This window comes from Phaethon aethereus, assembly GCF_964289735.1.
Source record: "Phaethon aethereus genome assembly, chromosome: 2".
NCBI lineage: Eukaryota > Metazoa > Chordata > Aves > Phaethontiformes > Phaethontidae > Phaethon > Phaethon aethereus.
In genome coordinates this window covers 63,697,757-63,719,142 of record NC_138582.1, presented here as the reverse complement: position 1 = coordinate 63,719,142, position 21,386 = coordinate 63,697,757, and the positions used below count along the sequence as shown (strand labels likewise).

The window sequence follows — 21,386 nt, the reverse complement described above, 5'->3', positions numbered from 1 at the left end:
CTATGTCCAGTTTTCAGACTGTATTATTTAAGGTGGAAGTAAGGCAACTCAAGCGACAATTCTAACAAACACTCACACGTTACCGGGGACTCTTTCGGGTTAGAGCATGAGACACCCTCCACTGCCATGCCTTGCTGGGATGCGGTGTCAGAGTACGTGTGGGCTCGAGGTGGTCACTGTCACTTTGATATCCAGTGCAAAGGATTCCACCCTGAGGCTCTTAGAGACCCACAGTGGTCTTCAAAACTCTAAGCTGGACTAGGTTTTTCTTTGTCACAGGAAATGCTGGCGGTTTCTGCTACTGCAGTCCATTCATCCAGCATCCTACCTGCCAAATCAGCCGGGAAATGGAAGAGCCTGGCCCAGATCTCCCCTGGCCTGCATCAGACACTGCCCTCTCCCCTGCCCTTTCCAGCCTTCCCCCTGAAGCTGGGCGCCTGTATAGAAACGACTCATGTTTCGAGGACCAAGAAGAGCCTGCAGGTCTCAGTAGGGCACTCCTGCAGTGCGAATTTCCTTGTTTCTGCTTTTGCCCACAACTCTTTGTTTGAGCTCTTTTCTAAGAGTAAAGCTTCCTTTAAAATAGGAGAGATTCAGGACTATCGCGACAGCCTCACCTGTGGGAGCTGAGAGACTACTGGAGCAGGTTGGCACCGTGCCACAGGACTGTGCCACTGCTCTGACTAGTTTCTTGGCCTGATTGGGCTTGAGTTATAAAGCTGTAGATTTACCTTACTATCCGTGTTATAGTCTTGCAGCCATATAGCCCTACATATAACTTAGGACATAAAGTTCATGCTAGAAATATTAAAGGAAATGCACGAAGTTATCTAAGGCAAGTTTCAAACAAATAATATGTTTATTACTTCCATGCTATCTGCATTGTTAGCTGGTATAATTAGATAAAATAACTAATATGAATTACTAGCAGTGGCTGACATATTTCTTCTAACCTTATGCTTACTTAAAAAGAGAATTGTGAAATAAAAAGTGCCTCAGGGATTCTGAAGGGTATTTAACATCTTTCTCAAAAGGTAATTAAATTGTTACACTAAATAATCCATTTGCAGTATTAACCACTAAGATTTATAACATTATTTAAGTGATCAATAATTTATCATACTAAGATATAGTCAAACAAATACACAGTATCTTTCCTTTTTTCTTTTCTTTCCCAATACCTTTCTCCATTTCTGTTGATGTCTATATGAGTATCGAAGAGAGAAACGCACGTTAGGAATATTTGTATGTATTAGAAGTACTCTCTGTTAATATCATTGATTTCTCTGAAATAATACTATCTGAAGCAGACTTTTATTATTTTCTTTTAAATTTCCATAATTTACCCAACAACAGTGGTACGAGAGGAACTTTCCCATAGAACTCTGTCAGGTCATTTTTGTAATTAGAAGCATAAAAGCTGAGCACCTCTGTATGTATTTTTACGCATCATAAACACAGATGTTTCTTTGATTACCCAGAATTAGCTCTGAAATATTCTAAATTATATTTTTAGCAATATCTGGCTGCAGTAAGTTCCACAAAGTTTAGTGTTAGCAATTATGATGCGGTGTGCAAAATGCTATTTTTTAAGCATCTATATAGCATAATGCATGTTGGCTGGACTGGTACTTGGTTCATCCAGCCAGGTAATGGGAAAATGAGCCCGGCAATCCTGAGTCCATTGCTACAGAGCAACTTAGAGCAACTTGTTCCCAGCTCCTGATAAAGTCCGAAGAAGATGAATGCTCTGGGACACTGTTTTGTACTCAACATGACCCATTGCTATGTGCTTAAATGTCTGCTAAATTCTCCTTATCTTTTTAAAGATTACAGAACATATTTTTTATTTGTTGATTTCTTAGCGTGTTTTTAATTTCCTTTTTATTAGGTTTCAAAAACTTCTCTCACGTTCTATAATGATGTTTTTCAAAGAAGGAAAACAAAATAAAAGGTGAACATGTGCCATACTTTGGTAGGAAGTCATAATATTTGTTTTCTGCATTGTTTATTTTTCCTTGTAACCATCTTAAATCAGTACAACTTACAAAAAGAAGATCTGGCAAATAAATATCTCCTGTCACAGCCTGTCATCTGCAGAAACTCATGAAATTCAACACCTAACATGCACATAAAGGATAGCTTTGTTTTACATCATTTATTCTGTTTTAACTATAGGAGAAACGATGAGAATAAGTGTGTAAATGCAACACTTATTTTTGTTACTGGTATGGAATTGCCAAGACAACTGATTAATTTTGAGCTATTTTCTATGCCCATTGCAGTCTTGCTATCATACAACCAAAAAAAAAAATTGAAAACAATGTGTACCCTGTATTAAAAATGTGGGTTAACATCATTCATGTCAAATATTGTCACAGGAAAAGATCTACTGTAAAATGTATCCATTCACTTGACAATCCCAGGTTTGTAAGGGAATGTGGTAAATCTATTTAACCTCATGACGATTTCTGTACTAAAGGAAAAAACAATGAAATCCATTCTTTGGGGCTTTTAATGTGAGATTTAAAAAGATTAACTCCTTCATCTTAGAGAACATATTATATTCGGAGCTTGCATTTAGTTAAAAAGGAAATCTTTTCTCTTACAACTTGCAATATTCATAACAATATTGACATTTTAAAAAGCTTTATTTATAATTAATCATACTTAAACCTCAGTTACTTTCATATCTGTTTTGACCATATCCATAAAAATCTTTCAAGCTGCATATGCATACCAAGATGCGAGAAACATATTTGCAAAGTGAAACTTCACCTTCTTCAGTAGAACCAGTTCACCTACAGATTCTAACATTTAGATTTCTAAACATAATGCTATTTAAATAATTGCTGAATACACAGCACCTTCACCTACCACCTTTTACTGACTTGTAAGGGCACAGAGAGAGTCACACTTCTTGTTACAACAGGTTAGTCAATATTCTTTGACATTTCTTTCATTCCACTCTATGTCTGTACTTGTATCCAATATAACACACCTTTTTATCTAAGATCAAAAGTGAAGAGCATTTATTTATAGTATCAAGAACAAACACAGCATCCTTTAGAGTGCAAGACCTCATATCTGCAGAATTAATATATCCAACCTTACACCCTTTGATTTTCAAGTTATGCCACTACAATGGTGTTGCACAGTCATTATCTTCGACTTAGAAAACAGAGGCAGGCACCCCAACCAGTTGTCTGTGGTGAAAAAGGTAAGATTCTAATATATAGGTTGTGTAACAAGTTGGTTCAGAAAGAGTCACTAGTATTTGGACAATGTACAAAAAACTGAAACTTTCCAGTACTGTTGGATCTGCTCTTGTAACCATACAGCAGCTTTTCATGCTTTCTTCACAGTCCACTCTATTCTGTACGTGGATAAAAGCCACATTTATTCCTTTGCAGCAGGTATAAGAAGGAACTAAAATACACTGATATCAAACACTAAAAATGAGATTAATTGGAGTACCTTCCTCCTTCCTTTTTAGGAAGAAGCAGTTGTAAACAGTGCTGTATTTCATGCCAAAAAGCACAGCCATTCAAGACACTTATATTTTCTCATGGAATACCACCCTACAGTTTCTGGGTTAACAGATGAAAACTAGTAAATGTGGCTGGTGTGCTAAGTCTGGGTAGAGGTTTATATGCTACAGGCTGATGGTCTTTGTTCAGTTCCTAGAGATCAAATATCTCAAAAATCACTACTCCACATAGTATTGCCTATTAGACTGGAAAGCTGAACAAGCATGAAGTTCATTTCTTTTCTGATAAATGCAATATAGAGATCTCATTAATGATCTTTTTTCCTCTTTGCCATGGACAAGTAAGGGTCTTAGACTGCCTGCACTTAGCAACTCCTAAATAAATGGGTGCCTGAAGGCTGTATGTTGTAATTAAATTATTGCTATAGAGAGCACTTTAAAAGACTTTTGACTTCAGATATTCAGTTTCAACCCCTCCTTCAGCAAAGTCTTCTTAGCTTAGAACAAAACTTGATTAGAAATGTGCTTGCCACTTCCCAACAGGATTTCTATTCATGTGTTGTGAAATTTAGTATTTTCTCAAAACACCATGGTAGACTTTTGTCAAAACAAGCGAGCACCTATTGTTGCTGTCTAACAAACTTCTTTGGTTTGTCAACACATTTCCAAGCTTTACTTGCTAGATTTAAGGAAAAAGAAAAAACAACAAAAAAAACGAAGAACAGAATTTTGCACAGACCTGATACATGTGAGGAGCTGGAATCAGAGCCTACCACAGAAAGTAAAGCCTAACCGTTTACTCAGTAAGACATCAAACTCCATTTACAAGATATTTGGTTTTCTTTTTCTTTTACATGGGCAGACTAAATTGTTTCAAAGCAGTATACTGACAGATGATTTAAACTATCAATAGTAAAATGTAGTTATTTAAAACATGAGACTACTCAAGTACTTCAACACCATTTGATGACTTATTTCCAGTCTCCTTCAATTTCTCTTTTTCTGCACCACGTGACTTCGAAATCAGAAGTACCAGCATGCATCAATCTATAATATTCACAGTTAAGATGTACTAGTAACTATATTTAGTAATGCCGTGTGTTATTTGTTCATAGGGGTGAATATATTATTATCAAGGGTCATTTTTAAAAAGTTTAAATGATAGTTACAGTTATATATTCAAAACACATCCTCAGAAACAAAAAGGAAAGTGATAGCCTTATATTATTTCTTTTATTTTATAATACACTAATGTTAAGTTCCATCTGTACCAGTTGCATCTGGTTATCACTGAAGGCATTTTGTTGCTCTTCATCTCTTCATAGCTCATTAGCTGAAAACAGAGCGCTCCTCACGGGTTAGGAGCGGACATACTATCTGTGTGCCTTGCACATGAAGAAAGCCGAGACTTGAACAGGGACCCATGGGGTCCCTGGGCCTATTAAAAGGCCCTTGTAGTCTCTAGGCAGGCAGCTCTACCATGTGTGCCAAAAGAGAGTTTTCCTTCTGGCAGAAGCACTAGGAGCTGTACAAAGTATTCTCAGTGGGGAATCACTTAGATTATCAACATCCATATGTCAGGAATTAGAGCAATTCCATGAAAACAGAATCTTCTGGCAAACTGTTGGCACAGTGCCTGCCTGGTTCTCATAGAGATTTTCTGAGGAACGTTTCTGGAAGCTATGCGAATACACAACTGCTACAGTGATATGGTCTGCTGGTCTGGAGTGGCACTAATGGCAACATCCACTGGCTGCTGACTACCTTCATGATTCATGTGCCCAGTTTTTTTAGACTGTGTTACAGTAACTGTAACAGTTCTGCTGTAAGCTACAGTAAGCTGTGAAGCTGCATCTTCATTTTCAAATTCCAGTGTCATTGTTTACTCTCTACAAGACATAGGTTCCCAATAGGTCAAGTTTGCTTTTTGTTGGTTGCATTCTCCAGCTTTGTCCTGGAGTTCAGTTTTCTGCCTATTGCTACAAGATAAGACCTCACAAATGTTTATACATGTATGAGTTGAGAGGATAGTTGCATTATGTTATGAAAGCAAAATATTTAGTAAAACTCGTATACATGGCCAATCGCCCTTCCATCCCTTTTTTTGATGTTTTCTTTGAAAATAACATCTATATTTTCATTGCTAGACAATATTCATGCACCACATAGGAAGACAAAACCATCTGTGACAGACAGCAACTGTTCCCCAGGAAATGGAAAGAGTGAACCGTATAGATCTTATGCTTTCTGTCTAAATGCAGTTAAAGCACTAGCTTTAGGATTTAGATAGGTTTTTAAAGTATACGGGCACTGGAACTACAGAGCAGTTCTGATGATCTGTTTTTCCTTTTCCCCACTTTTGGACTGTGTAGAATATGTGAGTATTAAATGACTAGTATTCAAGTCACAGAGGAAAATAGCTACATGGACACAGCATAGAAATCTGCAGAACATATTGGAAACTTAATCTAAGGAATTGTAAAGAAAATATATATTTTTAGGGCAAGTGAAAGAATCACAGTTTCTTAGGAATAAAAATAACTGCCCAGTTTCTCAATATTTGCCAAAGCTGCACTGAATAACAGAATTACACCAGCAGTGTCTATCCTTTTGTATCATGTTTTGCATGTAACATTTGCAAACTGGAAATTTTCCCAAAGCAAAATGCCAACAAAACATTTTTCTTAAATGAAAGTGTGAATGAAGCTTCCTTGATGGGTACAGCTCAGAGAGCACCATAGGTACAGCTCCCTGACAGCGTGGGAGAGCAGTTTTTCATTTTAGCTCATCAAAATACTCTCTGTAGGGAGCCGTTCTATTCCTGAGTATGACAGCACTGTGAGAAGGAAAAGAGGTAGTGAATGAGACAGGGAAAAAGAGGAAAAATAAATAAAGCTGATTGTGGTGGGGTAGAAGTATTTCATTCAAGTGGATCACAAAGCTTTTTTATTCAGCAGCTGTTCACTGAGGTGTAGAAAGCTGTAAGTCTGCAAGGTCTTGGAAAATGTTTGGAAAAAAGCTGGACATATTGTATCAGTAAATGTTTAATCAAAAGCAGAATTTTCTTCCGTACTTTTTAATACATATATATATATGTGTGTGCATATATAAAACAACCCAACAGCACTTTTTCAGTTAAGTTATGGTACATAAAACTGGTTGTTTCATTGGAAAAGAGTCTATGTGTCTCCTCCTTGATATGCTTCCTCAACCTGTCCTGAGAAACAACTAATGAGATGAATCCCTCTGGTAATCATGGCAATCATTTCACACTGGGAAAAGAACACAAGGCTACTCAGAACATAACAAGAGGGCAGATTTTTCTCCCCACAATTTCAAACATTTCAGGGCATTGCAAGGAGTACATAAATATTCGATACCACTTACAAAAATCTAAATGTTCAGGATAGATAAAACTGTTCCCCACCTACAGGTATGCCTTCCAACTTATTTCCTTGTTACTGATTACAAACACACCTACTACAGTTCGTTTTTTAAAGATGTCTTCCAAAGACATCTTTCCATTGAAAGGTACTCATCCTCCTTTTCAAAGTAAACTGATGCTTGACACATGTTCGTACAAGATACAATGTGAATCTAAGAAATCTGAGAAGGAAACAGAGAAAATCAAAGTAACACTGACCAGAAAGACAAAACCAGAGCTCAGCTCTACTGTATCTGGCCCAGCCGTGGCACAGGCGGTCACCAGCCGGGGATGTGGCCTGCTTTTATCTGTCTGAACAACAGTTTTTCCGCTTTTTAAAGTTAGGCTTGCAGGCATGGTTGCCTAAATAATTTGCAAATAAGAAGACTTTGCAGCAGTTCCGAGGACGAGACTGTGCTGCTGATATGGACGTTCACAGCTCTCAGGGTCATCGTAAGAATTATGTGTGTATTAGTAAGGGATGAATTTGTGCCCCGGGAATTTAAATTAGAGCTGTACCAGTCAATAACCTTACCTTAATGCATCAAACTCTATTCCCGACAAATTGTATCAGCCTGCTACGCCAGTATCTGTTGGCGTTTGGCTCAAAAAACACCCAGCCACCCTCCAGGCAAATGAGCGAACTCGCTTGGATCTGATGGTGGCCCCTGCAGTGCTGACGCTGTGTCTCAATTCGGCAACATTTTAGCAACTCCAGCAGGAATCAGTGGGCTGCGGCAAGGACCTAAAAACGTTACTGGTGAAGACAGGCTGGCCTGTTGGTGGAGACGGGTAGAAAGGCCCCGATGTCGAATGTGCCATTGCGACGGAGCCCGAGAACAAGCCTTCTCCGGTCATGCAGAAACCTTCACACCAACAGCTTCATTTGTTTCCACCACTTTTGCACAACATGAACGTGTCCCCTTCCCCACCCCCCACCCCCATCCTTTCTGAACGTGTTGACAAAAGGAACGACAAAATAAATAAATAAAGACTTAGCCTCTGCTTCGGGGAAGCCGCCTCTCCAGGTTTCCGCCTTGGCGGTGACCCATCTGCAGCTGGTAGGCATCAGTTTTCACGGCAAATGGTGGGTGCAGAGGGGGCTGGTGGCTCCCCGGCCCTGGCAGCAGGCTCCAGGCTCGACTGTCTCTCTTGGCCGGCCGCCCCCGTCTGTCATTGCACCAGGCCCGAGCCGTAGCTGAAGGAGTAGCTGCTGGCCAGCGAGAGGGACTGCTGGTGCTCCTCGCCCTGCTCCGAGGGGTAGCTGGGAAAGGTCTGTGCCCGGGACACCTTTGCCGAGCCGAGGCTGTGACCTGTAGGGCGGGGACATGGACACAAAATATGCAACTAGGCTTTAATTTTAATTTATTTGAAGCCTTTCGCCATGGACATGGACTCTGATGGGCTGACTTCGTACTGCCCCATGATGCCAAAGTGCCCAGAGAGCAGACATGCCACATCGGGCCTTGCTGGGACTGCAGAGGAGGGTTTTGCCCATGCCCAAAGCAGGAATGGGCGATGGACGCCCAGCGGAGGCAGAAGGTCGCAGACCCAACTCAGGTGTAATTTTGGGTCAGAATATTTTTTTTTTTTAATTGCAGAATATCATATCTGTATATTTGCTACTCTATAAATCTCAGTTATATTTGTTCGTTGGAGCTGATAAAGAACTAATGTACCTTTTTTTTATCTGAAGCACTGCTTAAGTGGTCAACATAATGTCAGTGGTTTCAAAGGGATTTTGTCACACAAATGCCACTTCATGTGCTTACTGTCTTTCAAATAGGATGCCTGTTTCTCAGGTAAATACAGTATCACCGTAATTTCAAAATGAACTGGAGGTGGGATGTGGCCACGCAGCAGAACACTGGTTGAGATTAGGATGTGGGAGATCTTTCCTCAGAGGGACTTGTGGATCTTGGGTAACTATGACTTGCTCACTTGCAATCAACGAGATGGGAAACCATTTGTGAAAAGCCATTAAAAAGCTGATGACCAAACTCAGAAGATGACTCCTATGACCCGATTCTGTAACATGATCATTTGCTTATCTCAAAATTCTCTTTTGAAATTGAGATTTAATTAGTGACAAAAATTTAATTTCCAAAGTGTGTATCTTCATGCAACGTATATTCTCAGTTTGTTTCTAAGATATATTGAAGCCTGGATTTAAAATTATTTCAGATAAGGCTTTTAAAAATGTCTTCAATACATGTATTATATGTAGGAATGCAAAATCATATTTTTCCTTCGACCACAGAGCTAGCTGTAACAGAGTATAGACTCAATCACTGAAGACCTCAGCTCATGTTGAAACATTTCAAAACAGCTTGCAGCTTTCTAGACTGCCCTGGTACTGCTGGAACCAGGAATGACGTTCACCAGATTTGGCAAAACTTCATACTAACTGGTATTTGGAAAAGTTTGGCTATAACATGTTACTGACTGCTTCGTGAAAAAAAATCATGATCCCCCTGAAGATGAGTCTATTAGAGCAATATTGGGACCAAAAGAGAAAAAAAAACCCACCTAAATGAAAAGTAGTATAAAAGGCATGTCTCAGTGACACTGGAGACAACATAACTGGAGACTGGATTCCCAATAGCACGTTAAAGATCATATAAAGCCTTTTCATTGCACGTCCAAGCAAGAGGAATTTTTTATGTGTATTTTTACTATTCATTCACTGGGTTAAATTGACATTGGTTATCAAAACCTGACTGAGATGCCAGGTTTAAATGTTTTCTGCTTCAAGAAGCTTTTGCATCAAACTGAATCAAAATGCATCATGGCTGTGAGGTCTAAGCCACAAAGCAAGAGCTCTGATAATATGTTGTTTGAGAATAGTCTTAAATGTTTTATTGCTTTGACCAACTTTTAACCATAGTATTAAGTGAGGCCTTCATACATTTTTACTTTTATTTGGGAATTGCATCATAATTACTGTTAGATTTTTTAAAAAAATTAATGCAAATGTAAACACAGAAAGTTGCATGATTGTAGGTTTTGATTTTGTGTTCAAAATCTGGCATTTTTCCTTCTGTGGATGTAAGGTCTTGTTTTCTTTACACCCAGAGGCTAGAATCATATATATTTTAAGGACCATAGGGGACTGCTAATCCAGCCATGTGATTTATTATGTAAAATTGTTCTCTTTCTTACCAATGAAGATAAATAAAATAAGTCAAGGTACCATTTTCCTCCTTTCCCTTTATGTATTTTGTCAAAAACATGTAAAACATACAAATAGTCCCTGTGACAATGAGCAAGAGTAAAGAGACTTCCCAACCAAGGGAGTTCCCTGAACTCAGGCGTATTTGTATCATGTGCTGTATCTGATATAATTAATTTCAAATTAACTTCTGTAAAATAGTGAGGCTTTAATACAGTGATGAAGAGTGCCCCAACTGAACTAATTTCTAGCCAAGGTATCAAGGCAGCCTCTTAGAATATAGAAGATGAATTTGAACATATTAAGGTTAAAAAGAAAATTAAATTCACATCTTGCATTTCCTTGATGTATGCCTCAGCTGCTAGCACATCTCTTACTGTTCTTTAAAAGAAAATTTATAGCTGCTAAGTCTCACAAAAGGGCTGTAACCAAATGGGTTAATGAGGATAAGTGACTTCTTCCCTGACTGCTAGGATATGTAGTCAGAGAGAGAGACAGTCTCAGATCCAGAAGATTAAAAGACACTCTCAACAGAGCCAAAAGGTCTAAGACACCTGGTTGAGCCTGAAGCTGAATAGCATGACATCGATCTTTGGAAATAATAACAAAAAGAATAGATAACATAGTTGATTCAAATGAAATTAGAAAGCTATGGGTAATAGAGGGTTTATGACTTTAGGAAATAATGGCTCTATGCAATATGTTTACTTTCAACTGATTTTTTTTTTAAAAAACAACGAACTCCATTAATATATTTGAATAAAATGAATCAAAAAATAATGGTGGCAAAATAATGAAATAGTCCAATGGTTGGTTTAAGGCTTCTAAATAGTAAATTTCCAAACTTTAAGTTTTTGATCAGCTTTTTTTTTAAATTTAGTATATCCCATAGTGGAAATTCTAAATTATAATTGATTTTTTAATTTGCATTCCTACTGGATAGTACTGAATATAGTAAAATACATTTTCATACTCATACAGCTGATAGCCTTATGAAGTCTTAGGTACTGCAGCATCTCCACAGTTATGCTTTATGTCAGCAGTAAGGATTTTGAAACTAAAGATACAGGAAAAGTTTTTGTGGTAAAGAAATTAAGTTCCACAACTTTCTAAGCATCCTGCTTCAATAGTATTTTCTGTGTCATATTTGGGTCTTAAAAGGCAGAGAGAGAACAAGAAGAATGCTGTTTGTGGATTTTGCTGCTCTTTGGTACCACAGCTGTTTTCAAGAACACAAAACTAACTCTTCTCTACTGTTATTCTGAAGTCAGCAGAAGAGGAATTTGATTAACACACACTTTGTGACCTGAAGACACCAGCAGAATTCGGGGAGCTTTTTCCTGTGGCTTACATGCTTTATTGGGGTTTGTTTTGTTTTGTTTTGTTTTTTCTGTTCTAGGAGAGGACCTTGGAAAGATATTATTTAGCCCACTTTATCCTTTATTTAAATTTACTCTCAGGATCATACAATGCAATGAAGCTGTAGTCCAAAACAATTAAGTATGAAAGATCCATCAAGATAATTTAATGTAACCTAGCAAATTACAGCAAAATTAGATTTTTCCTATCTTAATTATGTTGGAAGCAGAGGCATTATACGCAAGAATCTTATTTCATGACATGGTGCTTATTTATAACAATTCTTTAGAGGAAAAAACCAATGGTTTCCTAGTAACAACAGTGACTGATGTACATATAAGTAGATCGATCACAATTTCTAAGAGAAAACTTGCAGTACTCAGCTAAATGAAAAGAAAAAAAAAAACAACCCAAAAAGAAAAAAAAGAACAGAGGAGATCCAGGGATAAGCTTTAAAAGCTACCTTATTTCTGCTTCTTGGGAGATGTTTCTCTCTCTTTTGGATTCAGAATTCAAATTCTTAACCAGAAGGCAGCTGCCAACCCTCTTTCTTTTCTAAATGAAAAACAAGGTCATGCTTTTCTTTTCCAACACAAGAATTCAAGGGACTTATCTGATATTCTTCGGTTAGCACACTCATCTATGATGTACAAGTCCTGTGTTAATATTCCCTTCTGCCTGTGTGTAAGGTTCAACATTACACTTTCTGTAATGGAAAAATCAGCTGAAAATGTTTCCTTTCTCCTCTTTGTGCACATTGCTGTTCGCTGTCCCTCAGTCGTGCCATTGCGACTGAAAGGCTGCTTTGTAGACTGAAGCACTTTGGTCATCTGGTTTGCAAGAGCCCTACAAATCATCGTACTGGCACAGCCGAGGAGCAGGAACAAGCAGCCAAGGGTAAGAGACGGCAGGGTTTTTCTCAGACCGGCTGTGGTGTCAGATAGTTTCTTTGGGGAACGATGACCTGTGAGCAATAGGCAACTAAATGCAGGCGAATGCTATGGCCACCAGACTACTCTCTTCTCTGATGCAGGATCACTTTTGAAACCCTGTGACTAAGCTTTTCTCATACAAGATCAAATTTAAGTGTGTATTTTTGCAGTACAATGATTAAAAATTAGTAGAGCCAGAGACTCCTGTGTTTCAGCTCTGTTGCAGGCCTTTTAAGTACCTCATATTCCATAGTCATTAGGTAAAATAAAGAAGCAGATTTTTGCAGCTGCACAGCAAGCTTTCATCTGGGAATTCTTAACCTCTGAACAGATGACTTTACAAATCAAATGATGCTCTTCTAATGAAGTTTTACTTTTCTAGGTAATAATAATAATTAACTTTATTTTTGAAAACCAAACTTGGCACTTCCATTCCCAAGATTATGAGCACAAAATTGAAGTCATTAGATTAAAGCCAATTGGATATCTTTATTAGTATTACGTTTTGTATATTTATACTTGGGGATGCTCTGACACTTCATGAGGACAAGAGCTCTGTGACGGCTATAGATGTTTCTATAAATGTTATAGAAAAAAAGGTTGTTCAAAAGAAATTTCTATACATCAGTCAGTGCAAGCTAAAACCAAATGAAGTTAATCACTTGTTGCATTGTAAAGCTATCTTTTCTTTTTAGAAATATTCACTGGAAACTTCGGTTGTCCACAACAGACAGAACAGTCTGGAAACCAGTGAAATGGAGACAATTAGGTTTTCTTCACAAAGGATGGTGCAAGGAGGTGGAAAAAAACCCAATTAGCTAACAGATGTTTCAGGACTGAAATGTTAGTAAGAAGTAGTTTGTTGTATGTTGTTTCCTCACACAATTCTCACTGGACAATAAATGCAGCCCTTCAGCCAGAAAAGTTCATGAAACTAGTAACAGCCTTTAATCTAGATTTATGTGCTCCAAGGACTTTCCCAACAGCAGTGAAAGCTCCTATTTACACCAGAGGAGGCCCACAGATTGTACTGAGGATATGGTTTTGATGGGGAAGCGTGTCTCGAGATGCTTCAACCTCTGTCTTTGCAATGTTTTTATTAAGACATAGGACAAAATGGGAAAGGCAGATATGCACTGAAAGCTCACTAGGGAAAATGAAACACTTACTGCAAGAAACTAAATTATTATGACTGCTTATTTCAGATGGAAGCTTTTATCCTCTAAGAGCTTTTGTTGCAAAGAAAGAGAATCCACATTTTATTCTGGATAAAGAAAATGTTCCTCAAAAAACCAGCTACTACAATCTCAAATCAGCTAAGAGGCTATTATTGCATCAGAAACGATACTTTCATTTAAGGCAAAATATAAATGATTGCTGTTATCCTATTTATAAATTGATACTGGTTAAAATTCTGCCAACTCTCCGTATGGAATATACAGTCTCTTTTATTGAGCTGTTGATGACAAGGCAGCTTTTCCTTTTCTGCTGTTAGATGATTGGAATAACTAAAGCAAAGTTTCATAGCAGGACAAACCGGTACAAAACAAAACATTTATTTTGCAGTAATGATGCAGTTGGATTGGAAGAGCATTAATTGGTATAGCAATTATTATGCTGTCACTCACAGAAAGATGGGAGCAGATGGAAACAGGAAAATAGCATAAACTACATTACAGCATATTGATTTCCATATACTTATTGAGAGTAAAACTGTGGGTCTGTTTCAGTGCCAAATAAATAGAAAATTTCCCTTGAATTTAACTACAATTGTAATTAAAACTCCAAGGAACACAGCTGGGATCCAATTTTTATATTTTATAGAATAATTCTGGTTTTAATTTCATCAAATATTTATCTTTCTGATGGGAAAATGAATATAAGAAAATAATTTTTGAGGCATATTTTTAAGAAAATGGTTTAGTTTATTTATTAGAAATATTTTAAAATAAAAAGAATTTAAATTGATCATAAAATACATTGGAGGAATATTAAGAGAGTGAATGTAAAACCTGCCCTCCCAACATTTAAAAATATTTCCTTTTTATTTTCAATTAAATAGCATTTTAATTTTCTTTAGAATTTTAAGTTAATAATAAATTTTTTTTTTTGGCCAACATCAAGCTTAGTAAGTATCTGAGTAGAATACACTTGTTACAGAACACTATCACTTTCTAGAATTGGAAGACTATTATTTATCTTAAAAGTTCTTGGCATTGTCATGAAGTCCTCCTCTAGAAAAGAAGAAATTTTACACATGTATGCAGAAAAGATTGCAGGACTGGCAGTTTAAAACCAGTAAATTTACAATATGTCAAATTTTTGAGTCTTAAGGCAAAGTTTTCAGCGTTCCAATTTTGGCACAGGCACAGTTTTCAGCGTTCCAATTTTGGTACAGGCACGCTGGAGTTTTATGAAGAGTACATTCACATGTCAATAACTTGAAAAAAAGAAATTGTGTGTCCTTAGGTCTTTGCAATAGTGAAAATTGTTTCAATACCCATGAAGAATGTGAATTGCTTGTAAACATTACGTACAGAAAGAAATTAGCCTTATTCCATCTGTGCCCCTACCTAAAATACCAAGTATTTAAAAGCAACGTCTTGAATCATGTAACTAAAACTAATGTATTGACTAAAGGTCAGGTTAGTTAAATTGTAGTTAGGTGTTTCCAGAATAGTGTTTTTAAATACTTGCTCTCCTATTGCATTTAAACTGTATATTACCTACTTAAGCTATCACAAGCTGATGCAGCTCCTGTGGCAGAAATACCAGAACATCAGCCACATCTTTCTCAAAGATGAACAGGTTTACCTTGCCCTCCACTTTTAATTGATTATTCTTTGTCCATTGGTGATTTTTTTCTAGTAATGCACCTTTTTATTCGTAGTACCAGCTTTCCATGCCCCTGTGTGTTTATAAAGGGAGGAGACAGATATAAACACTTGCTACCTAACATCTCCACCCAGGAGATGTTACTTGCACGCTTCTCACATTACCCAATAGTCTTTCCCTTTTCTGTCCCCTTCATGTAGACAGAAAACGACACATATTTGGGAAAAGGAATCTATTTTACATATTACATCTCTTTGACTTCTGCTCCCCTATTTGTAATACATAATTGTATGCCTGTGTGCCTGAACTGTAGGGAGTTTAAATAAAAGAAAGTATCAGACTAGAGTGGTAATTCTTTTAGTCCTGCACTCAGCCAACATGCAGATAAAGGCAGTAAGCTTGTACTTAGCTTTCTTTTGTTGCCCCCCTTATACAGACTGCAGTGGCCCTTACAGAGATTAATTGATTTAATCTTTACAGCTTTTTACACTTGTGCTAATGTTGCAATATGAAACCAGCCTTCTCTCTCCCTCTGAGTCCAGCTCCTTAATTACGCCAACACAGTTGAAGAAGACATTATCAAGTGCTCACTTAACACAAAATTAGACTAAGGTCCAACTTTGTTTCAATACAAACAGAATTTTCCAGATGAAAACTCTCAGAAATAAAGGTTTCTGAGTTTGGTTTCACAGATTCTGCAGAAGGGAATACAGTGATAGTTTAAATTTTTAATTTATGAGTTTTAAAGTATTTATCAGGGAACCCTGATCTATGCTAGCTCTGCATTGAGCAAGCAGTTGGGATGAATCTTGGACTTCTGCAAGGCCTTTCACATGGTTCCCCACAACATCCTTCTCTCTACATTGGGGAAATATGGATTTGATGGGTGGACTATTTGGTGGATGAGGAATTGGTTGGATGGACGCATCCAGAGGGTAATGGTCAATGGCTCAATGTCCAGAGAGAGATCAGTGATGAGTGGCATCCTGCAGGGGTCCGTACTGGGACCAGTACTCTTTAATATCTTCATCAATGACATAGACAGTGGGATCGAGTGCACCCTCAGCAAGATTACAGATGACACCAAGCTGAGTGGTGCTGTTGACATGCCTGAGGGATGGGATTTCATCCAGAGGGACCTGGACGAGCTTGAAGAATGGGCCCATTTGAATTTCATGAGGTTCAACAAGGCCAAGCGCAGGGTCCTGCACCTGGTACCCAGGTACCAGTACAGGCTGGGGAATGAAATGATTGAGAGCAGCCCTGCCAAGAAGGATTTTGGGGTACTGGTGGACAAAAAGCTGGACATGAACCAGCAATGTGCACTTGTAGCCCAGAAGGCCAACTGTATCCTGGGCTGCATCCAAAGCAGCGTGGTCAGCAGGTCGAGGGAGGTGGTTCTGCCCCTCTACTCCGCTCCCCCACCTGGAGTGTTGCATCCAGCTCTGGAGTCCTCAGCATGGGAAAGACATGGACCTGTTGGAGCAGGTCCAGAGGAGGGCCACAAAAGTGCTCAGAGGGCTGGAACAGCTCTCCTATAAGGACAGGCTGAGAGAGTTGGGGTTGTTGACCCTGGAGAAGAGAAGGTTCCAGGGAGACCTGATTGCAGCCTGCTAGTACTTAAAGGGGGCTTCTAAGAAAGATGGGGACAGACTTTTCAGCAGGGCCTGTAGCGACAGGACAAGGGCTAACAGTTTTAAACTAAAAGAGGGCAGATTTAGACTAGATAGAAGGAAGAAATTTTTGACAATGAGGGTGGCGAAACCCTGGCACAGGTTGCCCGGAGAGGTGGTAGATGCCCCATCCCTGGAAACATTCAAGGTCAGGTTGGATGAGGCTCTGAGCAACCTGCTCTAGTTGAAGATGTCCCTGCTCATAGCTATCTACGCAGTGTTATAATTTTGGTTTACCAGTTTGTTAGATCACTGTTCACTTTCCCCTTCCTCAGAATGTTTTTGTTGCATTTTTATCACAGACAAACTAAATGCCTAGTCAAAAACCAGATCTTATCAGATATTTTGTTAAAAAAAATCAAACCCTAAACATGTTAGTGATTTAGCATGAAACATCTTACTAAAAAATGCAATACAAAAATGCGAATTTATACATTGCATATATGACTTTCATGTTATGGAATATCTCACTGTTAAATATTTATTGAATTTCAAACCACGTTGATATTTCCTCTTGGATACACTATTCCACAAAACACTATACAGGCCTCATGCAAATCTACTGATACTACAGAAGTGAAGTGAAATAGGAAATTTCTAATTTCATATTAGACTATCTAAAGCGAGATGAAGGAAAAAATTATTTACATTGTCAAAAAGCGTATGAAGTGGAGATAGTATACTGCCTTTGAAAATGGGATGCTACTGGAGGCTGATTGATCAATACTGTTCAATCTTATTGCTGTTATAATTCTGCTGATCTTTAGTGTGGTCAGTATTTTCTGGCTGGGTAGTATTTTCATTATAAACACTCCATTCAGAAAGATTTACAACTAGCCTATAAAAAAATTGCCATAAAATGAAACTAAGCACATGAGGCCTGAAGCCAGAGAGCAAATTCGGTTTAACAGGATGGAGGGAATATGTTTTTTAGCACATTTTTATGTGAGTAAAATACAGCTTTGATTGGAAAAAAGCTAAAAAGAAAAAAATTGTCAGGTAGTATAGTTTACATTGCTTGACATAGGAAAAGATGGAGACAAAGGATTTATACCACCCTAAATGGATGCCTGTTCTACTAATATTGATTTTAAATGACAATTTTGTCATGTGAGTATAATGTGATAACAAAACACATATAAAATATCAAGTCTTAGACATTCAGGGTTAGTGTGGTGATACAGCTGAGCCCATTGGCACTTTCTTTGCACACCTAAAGAGCCAGGGAAATAGGGAGATAAAGGGTAACAAAACTAACCCTTACCAAAACTAGCCAAACAAACAAACAGACAAAAACGCAAACCCAATTCAAAACCTGGTTTATGCCTGATTGGCTTTCACTGTGGAGTCAGGTGTGCTCTGCTTCTGGGCTGTTCAGAGAAAAAGCAGGAATGCCTGGCTGTTGAACATGGCTGAGGTGTAACTGGACCACTCACTTTAGCATCAGCTGTGTCTTAGATTGCCTCAGCAAATTGTTGCACTGCAGTCTCAGTCCTGTTTGAGCTCTGCTAGTGCCCCTCTCTGCACGAAACCAGCAAAAGTCATCATCTGTTTTGATCATATATTTCTACCTCTGTTACAGAACTCAGAGTCTCCCCATTACTGCTCTTCCCTATAGGTATTTAAAGAGAAAGTGTTGTTCAAACTGTAGGCAATGTGTAACAAATACAGGAAAAATTCTCGGACGCTGGTAAAATGTCTTTCATTCAAGGAACATTGTATTTATGGTGTAAAATAGGGAATTAGTCTTGCTTATTTGTATTTTGCTGGGAAGGGGAGGAAGAGTGTGGTTTGTGGGAAGTGAAAATGTAGTCCTCCGCTTAATAAAATAAGTTACTTAAACCGACTAAAAATTTTCCATTTTTTTTTTCCTGTCACCAATGAACAAACTTCAGAAAAGAGATCTCACACTAATATATGTAGGATGAAAAACAGTTTTTAGAACCTTTCAAAATCAGTTCTGTTTTTTGCCCATGCATTGAAAGCGTTTATTAAACCATTTGTTATTCAGATTTAAGCTTTCTATGAAATAGCTTTCTATGAAATAGCTTTCTATGAAATAGTCCTTGGAAGTATTCTTTACAGGGCCTTAATCTTATTTTGAACTATAAGCAGAGAGTAATAGTAGATGCCATATAAAAGTGAAAATTTTGCATTAGCTGATAATTAACTCTCTGGCAATGATTAAGACGTTTCCTCTAACATTTGAAGACAGGAAGACACACCTCTCCAGCAGTTCCGAAGAAGAAAGGACAATTTTTTTTTTAGAAACAATTTGAAATGATAGGCTTGTCTTAATTACTAAGACTTGAGGTATTTTATCTAAAATGTAAGGTTTCTTTAAAATAGACTTCACCTTTCACTACATCTGGTTAGAACAACTTAAAAGGATGGACTGAATTATTGAAAAACTGTAACTACAAATTTAGAAATGTTTTGGTACTTTCCCACTAGAATAACAGACAATCTGCTGAATGACATGCAGTCCTTAAACATGCTTGTAAATTAAATATGTTTCTTAGACTAAATGCATCACTTTGTGCTAACCCAATGAAAGTATGGTGATAGATAATTGCAAAAATAGAAAACTATGACAGAGTTATACTTTCCTCTCCTGGTGAAATTATAGGAAAAGCGTGTTAAAAACTATCCCTCTTCCTCCTATCATCTTCGCAGCAAAACCTCATACACTTCTGGAAGTAGAAAACCAGCAGAGAATTTTAAAAAGGAGCAGTAAACTAAACAAGCTTATACACACAAGAGAGAATCTTTTGGTTAAAATATAGTATCATTATGTTTTTAATGACGGTTTGTAAAATGAAGTTGTAAAGCCCTACCAGAAAAAGTAATTAATGTTTTTCTAGTAAGGAATTTTGCAGGCTACTAATATGCTATTGTAATTTAGGATTTTGGGTTTATTTTATATTTTAGAGAGGAAACTTAAGCTGAGATTGAAAAGATTGCCTAGAAGAAACTAGTACTTTTTGTATTTCTAAAATTTTTATTTCCGGTTTGGATATTTCTCAATCATTATTCCATCTGTCTCAGGCAGACCTCTTGAATATTTTCTGAATAATAACAACTTAATGTTTCCTTTATTTTTACATGATTTAGCTCAGATTTCTCACATTTAGCTCTTTATTCGGGATAACCCAGGCATGATTCCCCAAAACAGAAATAAAAACCCTTGCCTATTTAAAATATCTAGAGCTCAAACACAAAGACAAGTTACATAGCATAAAAAATTCATTGTTAATAGGAGAATTTGAGATCCATGTAGTAAAACCGATACAACTTGAGCAAGTTTGGAATAAGTATCTTAGTGGATCCCATCCTGAGCTAGCTCAACAGACTTGATGTTAATTGCTGACATGGTAACAGTGACCATTTCCAGTCAGCGGTATTTAACCGAAGATCCTCCCATCCCCATGCTCTGTTCACTGTCCAGACTAAGAATTAATTTTTTTCCATGAATAAAGATTGTATTGTAATTTTTAAAGTTAGTTTAGTTACGACAACTAAACACTCCACTTGTCTTTAGTTATCCAGGTATTCTCTTGAGATAAATTGACATGTATTGACCTGAATTGGAAATAAAATTCTACAATTTTCAGATGCAAAACATACCAGTTGTACACAAACCTAATTTTGGGGACAGATACATAAGATCTGCACGTTTCCATGCCTTCTTCCGAGGCATTTGGTAGAAGCCATTGCAAGTAGCAGAACAGTTTATTAGATGGATGTAGGTCTAACCTAGCAGGAAAGTTCCTGGGTTTCTTCCCAAAGTTTGGCTTCTGTGAAGCCACTGAAGTTGCTGGGAACAAAGGAATGGTTTCTGTCTGCATTGAGCTTAATAGCACTTTGAATTCTTTTCTTCTTTGCAGAGATTACATATATACAATATGTGGAAATAAAGCAGTTCACAGAGGCTAAACAAATTATTTTCCTCTGTAATGTATTCTCTAAAATAAAGAAGTTCATTGATTTTAGATTATATAAGTTTAATTGGAATAAAGTAGATGCCTAAAACATCAATGAAGCACTCAGGAAAGTTAATCCATTTTTCATGACTCTATAAATAATTTCTTCTAGCTGTAAAAGCATTCAGTTACGCACTAGGAAATAATAAAAAAAAAGGCTGTAATTCACTGAGGAACCCAAGTGATGTTCTTTTGCTTTTTTCCCCTGAAAGGGAATCCACAGTGATTTAGTGTGAACAAGCTATGTCATTTGCATCAGACTTGTGTAAAGCTAGAGGAAATGAGCAAAGGTAAATCTTGAAAAGGTGTGTCAAAATGCTTGATCTGCTTGTGCCTGCACATGGGGGGAGTCCCTTTTTCTTTATTCTCTTGGATGACAGAAGAAACAGTTTAAGCCAAAGTACTTATTTCTTTCCCCCAGCAGAATAAACAAAAAAATAAATATATAGAATAGTAAACCCAACAATAATAATAAGACACACTGGAATTACCACCCACATGTCTTCTCTCTGGGAATT

At 37.5% G+C, this 21,386-nt stretch overlaps 1 protein-coding gene across 1 annotated transcript in view; it reads right to left on the bottom strand.

Annotated features, from left to right (window-relative positions):
* Positions 1-8,087: 8,087 nt before the first annotated feature.
* The window catches only part of DOK6 (docking protein 6), a gene marked incomplete at its 3' end in the record, with an annotated part of 266,062 nt that continues 252,763 nt past the window's right edge, over positions 8,088-21,386 (bottom strand). Inside the window, exon 8 of the mRNA XM_082015374.1 lies at positions 8,088-8,227. Coding sequence (XP_081871500.1) covers positions 8,088-8,227 — 140 coding nt within the window. The remainder of the gene's footprint in view (positions 8,228-21,386) is intronic.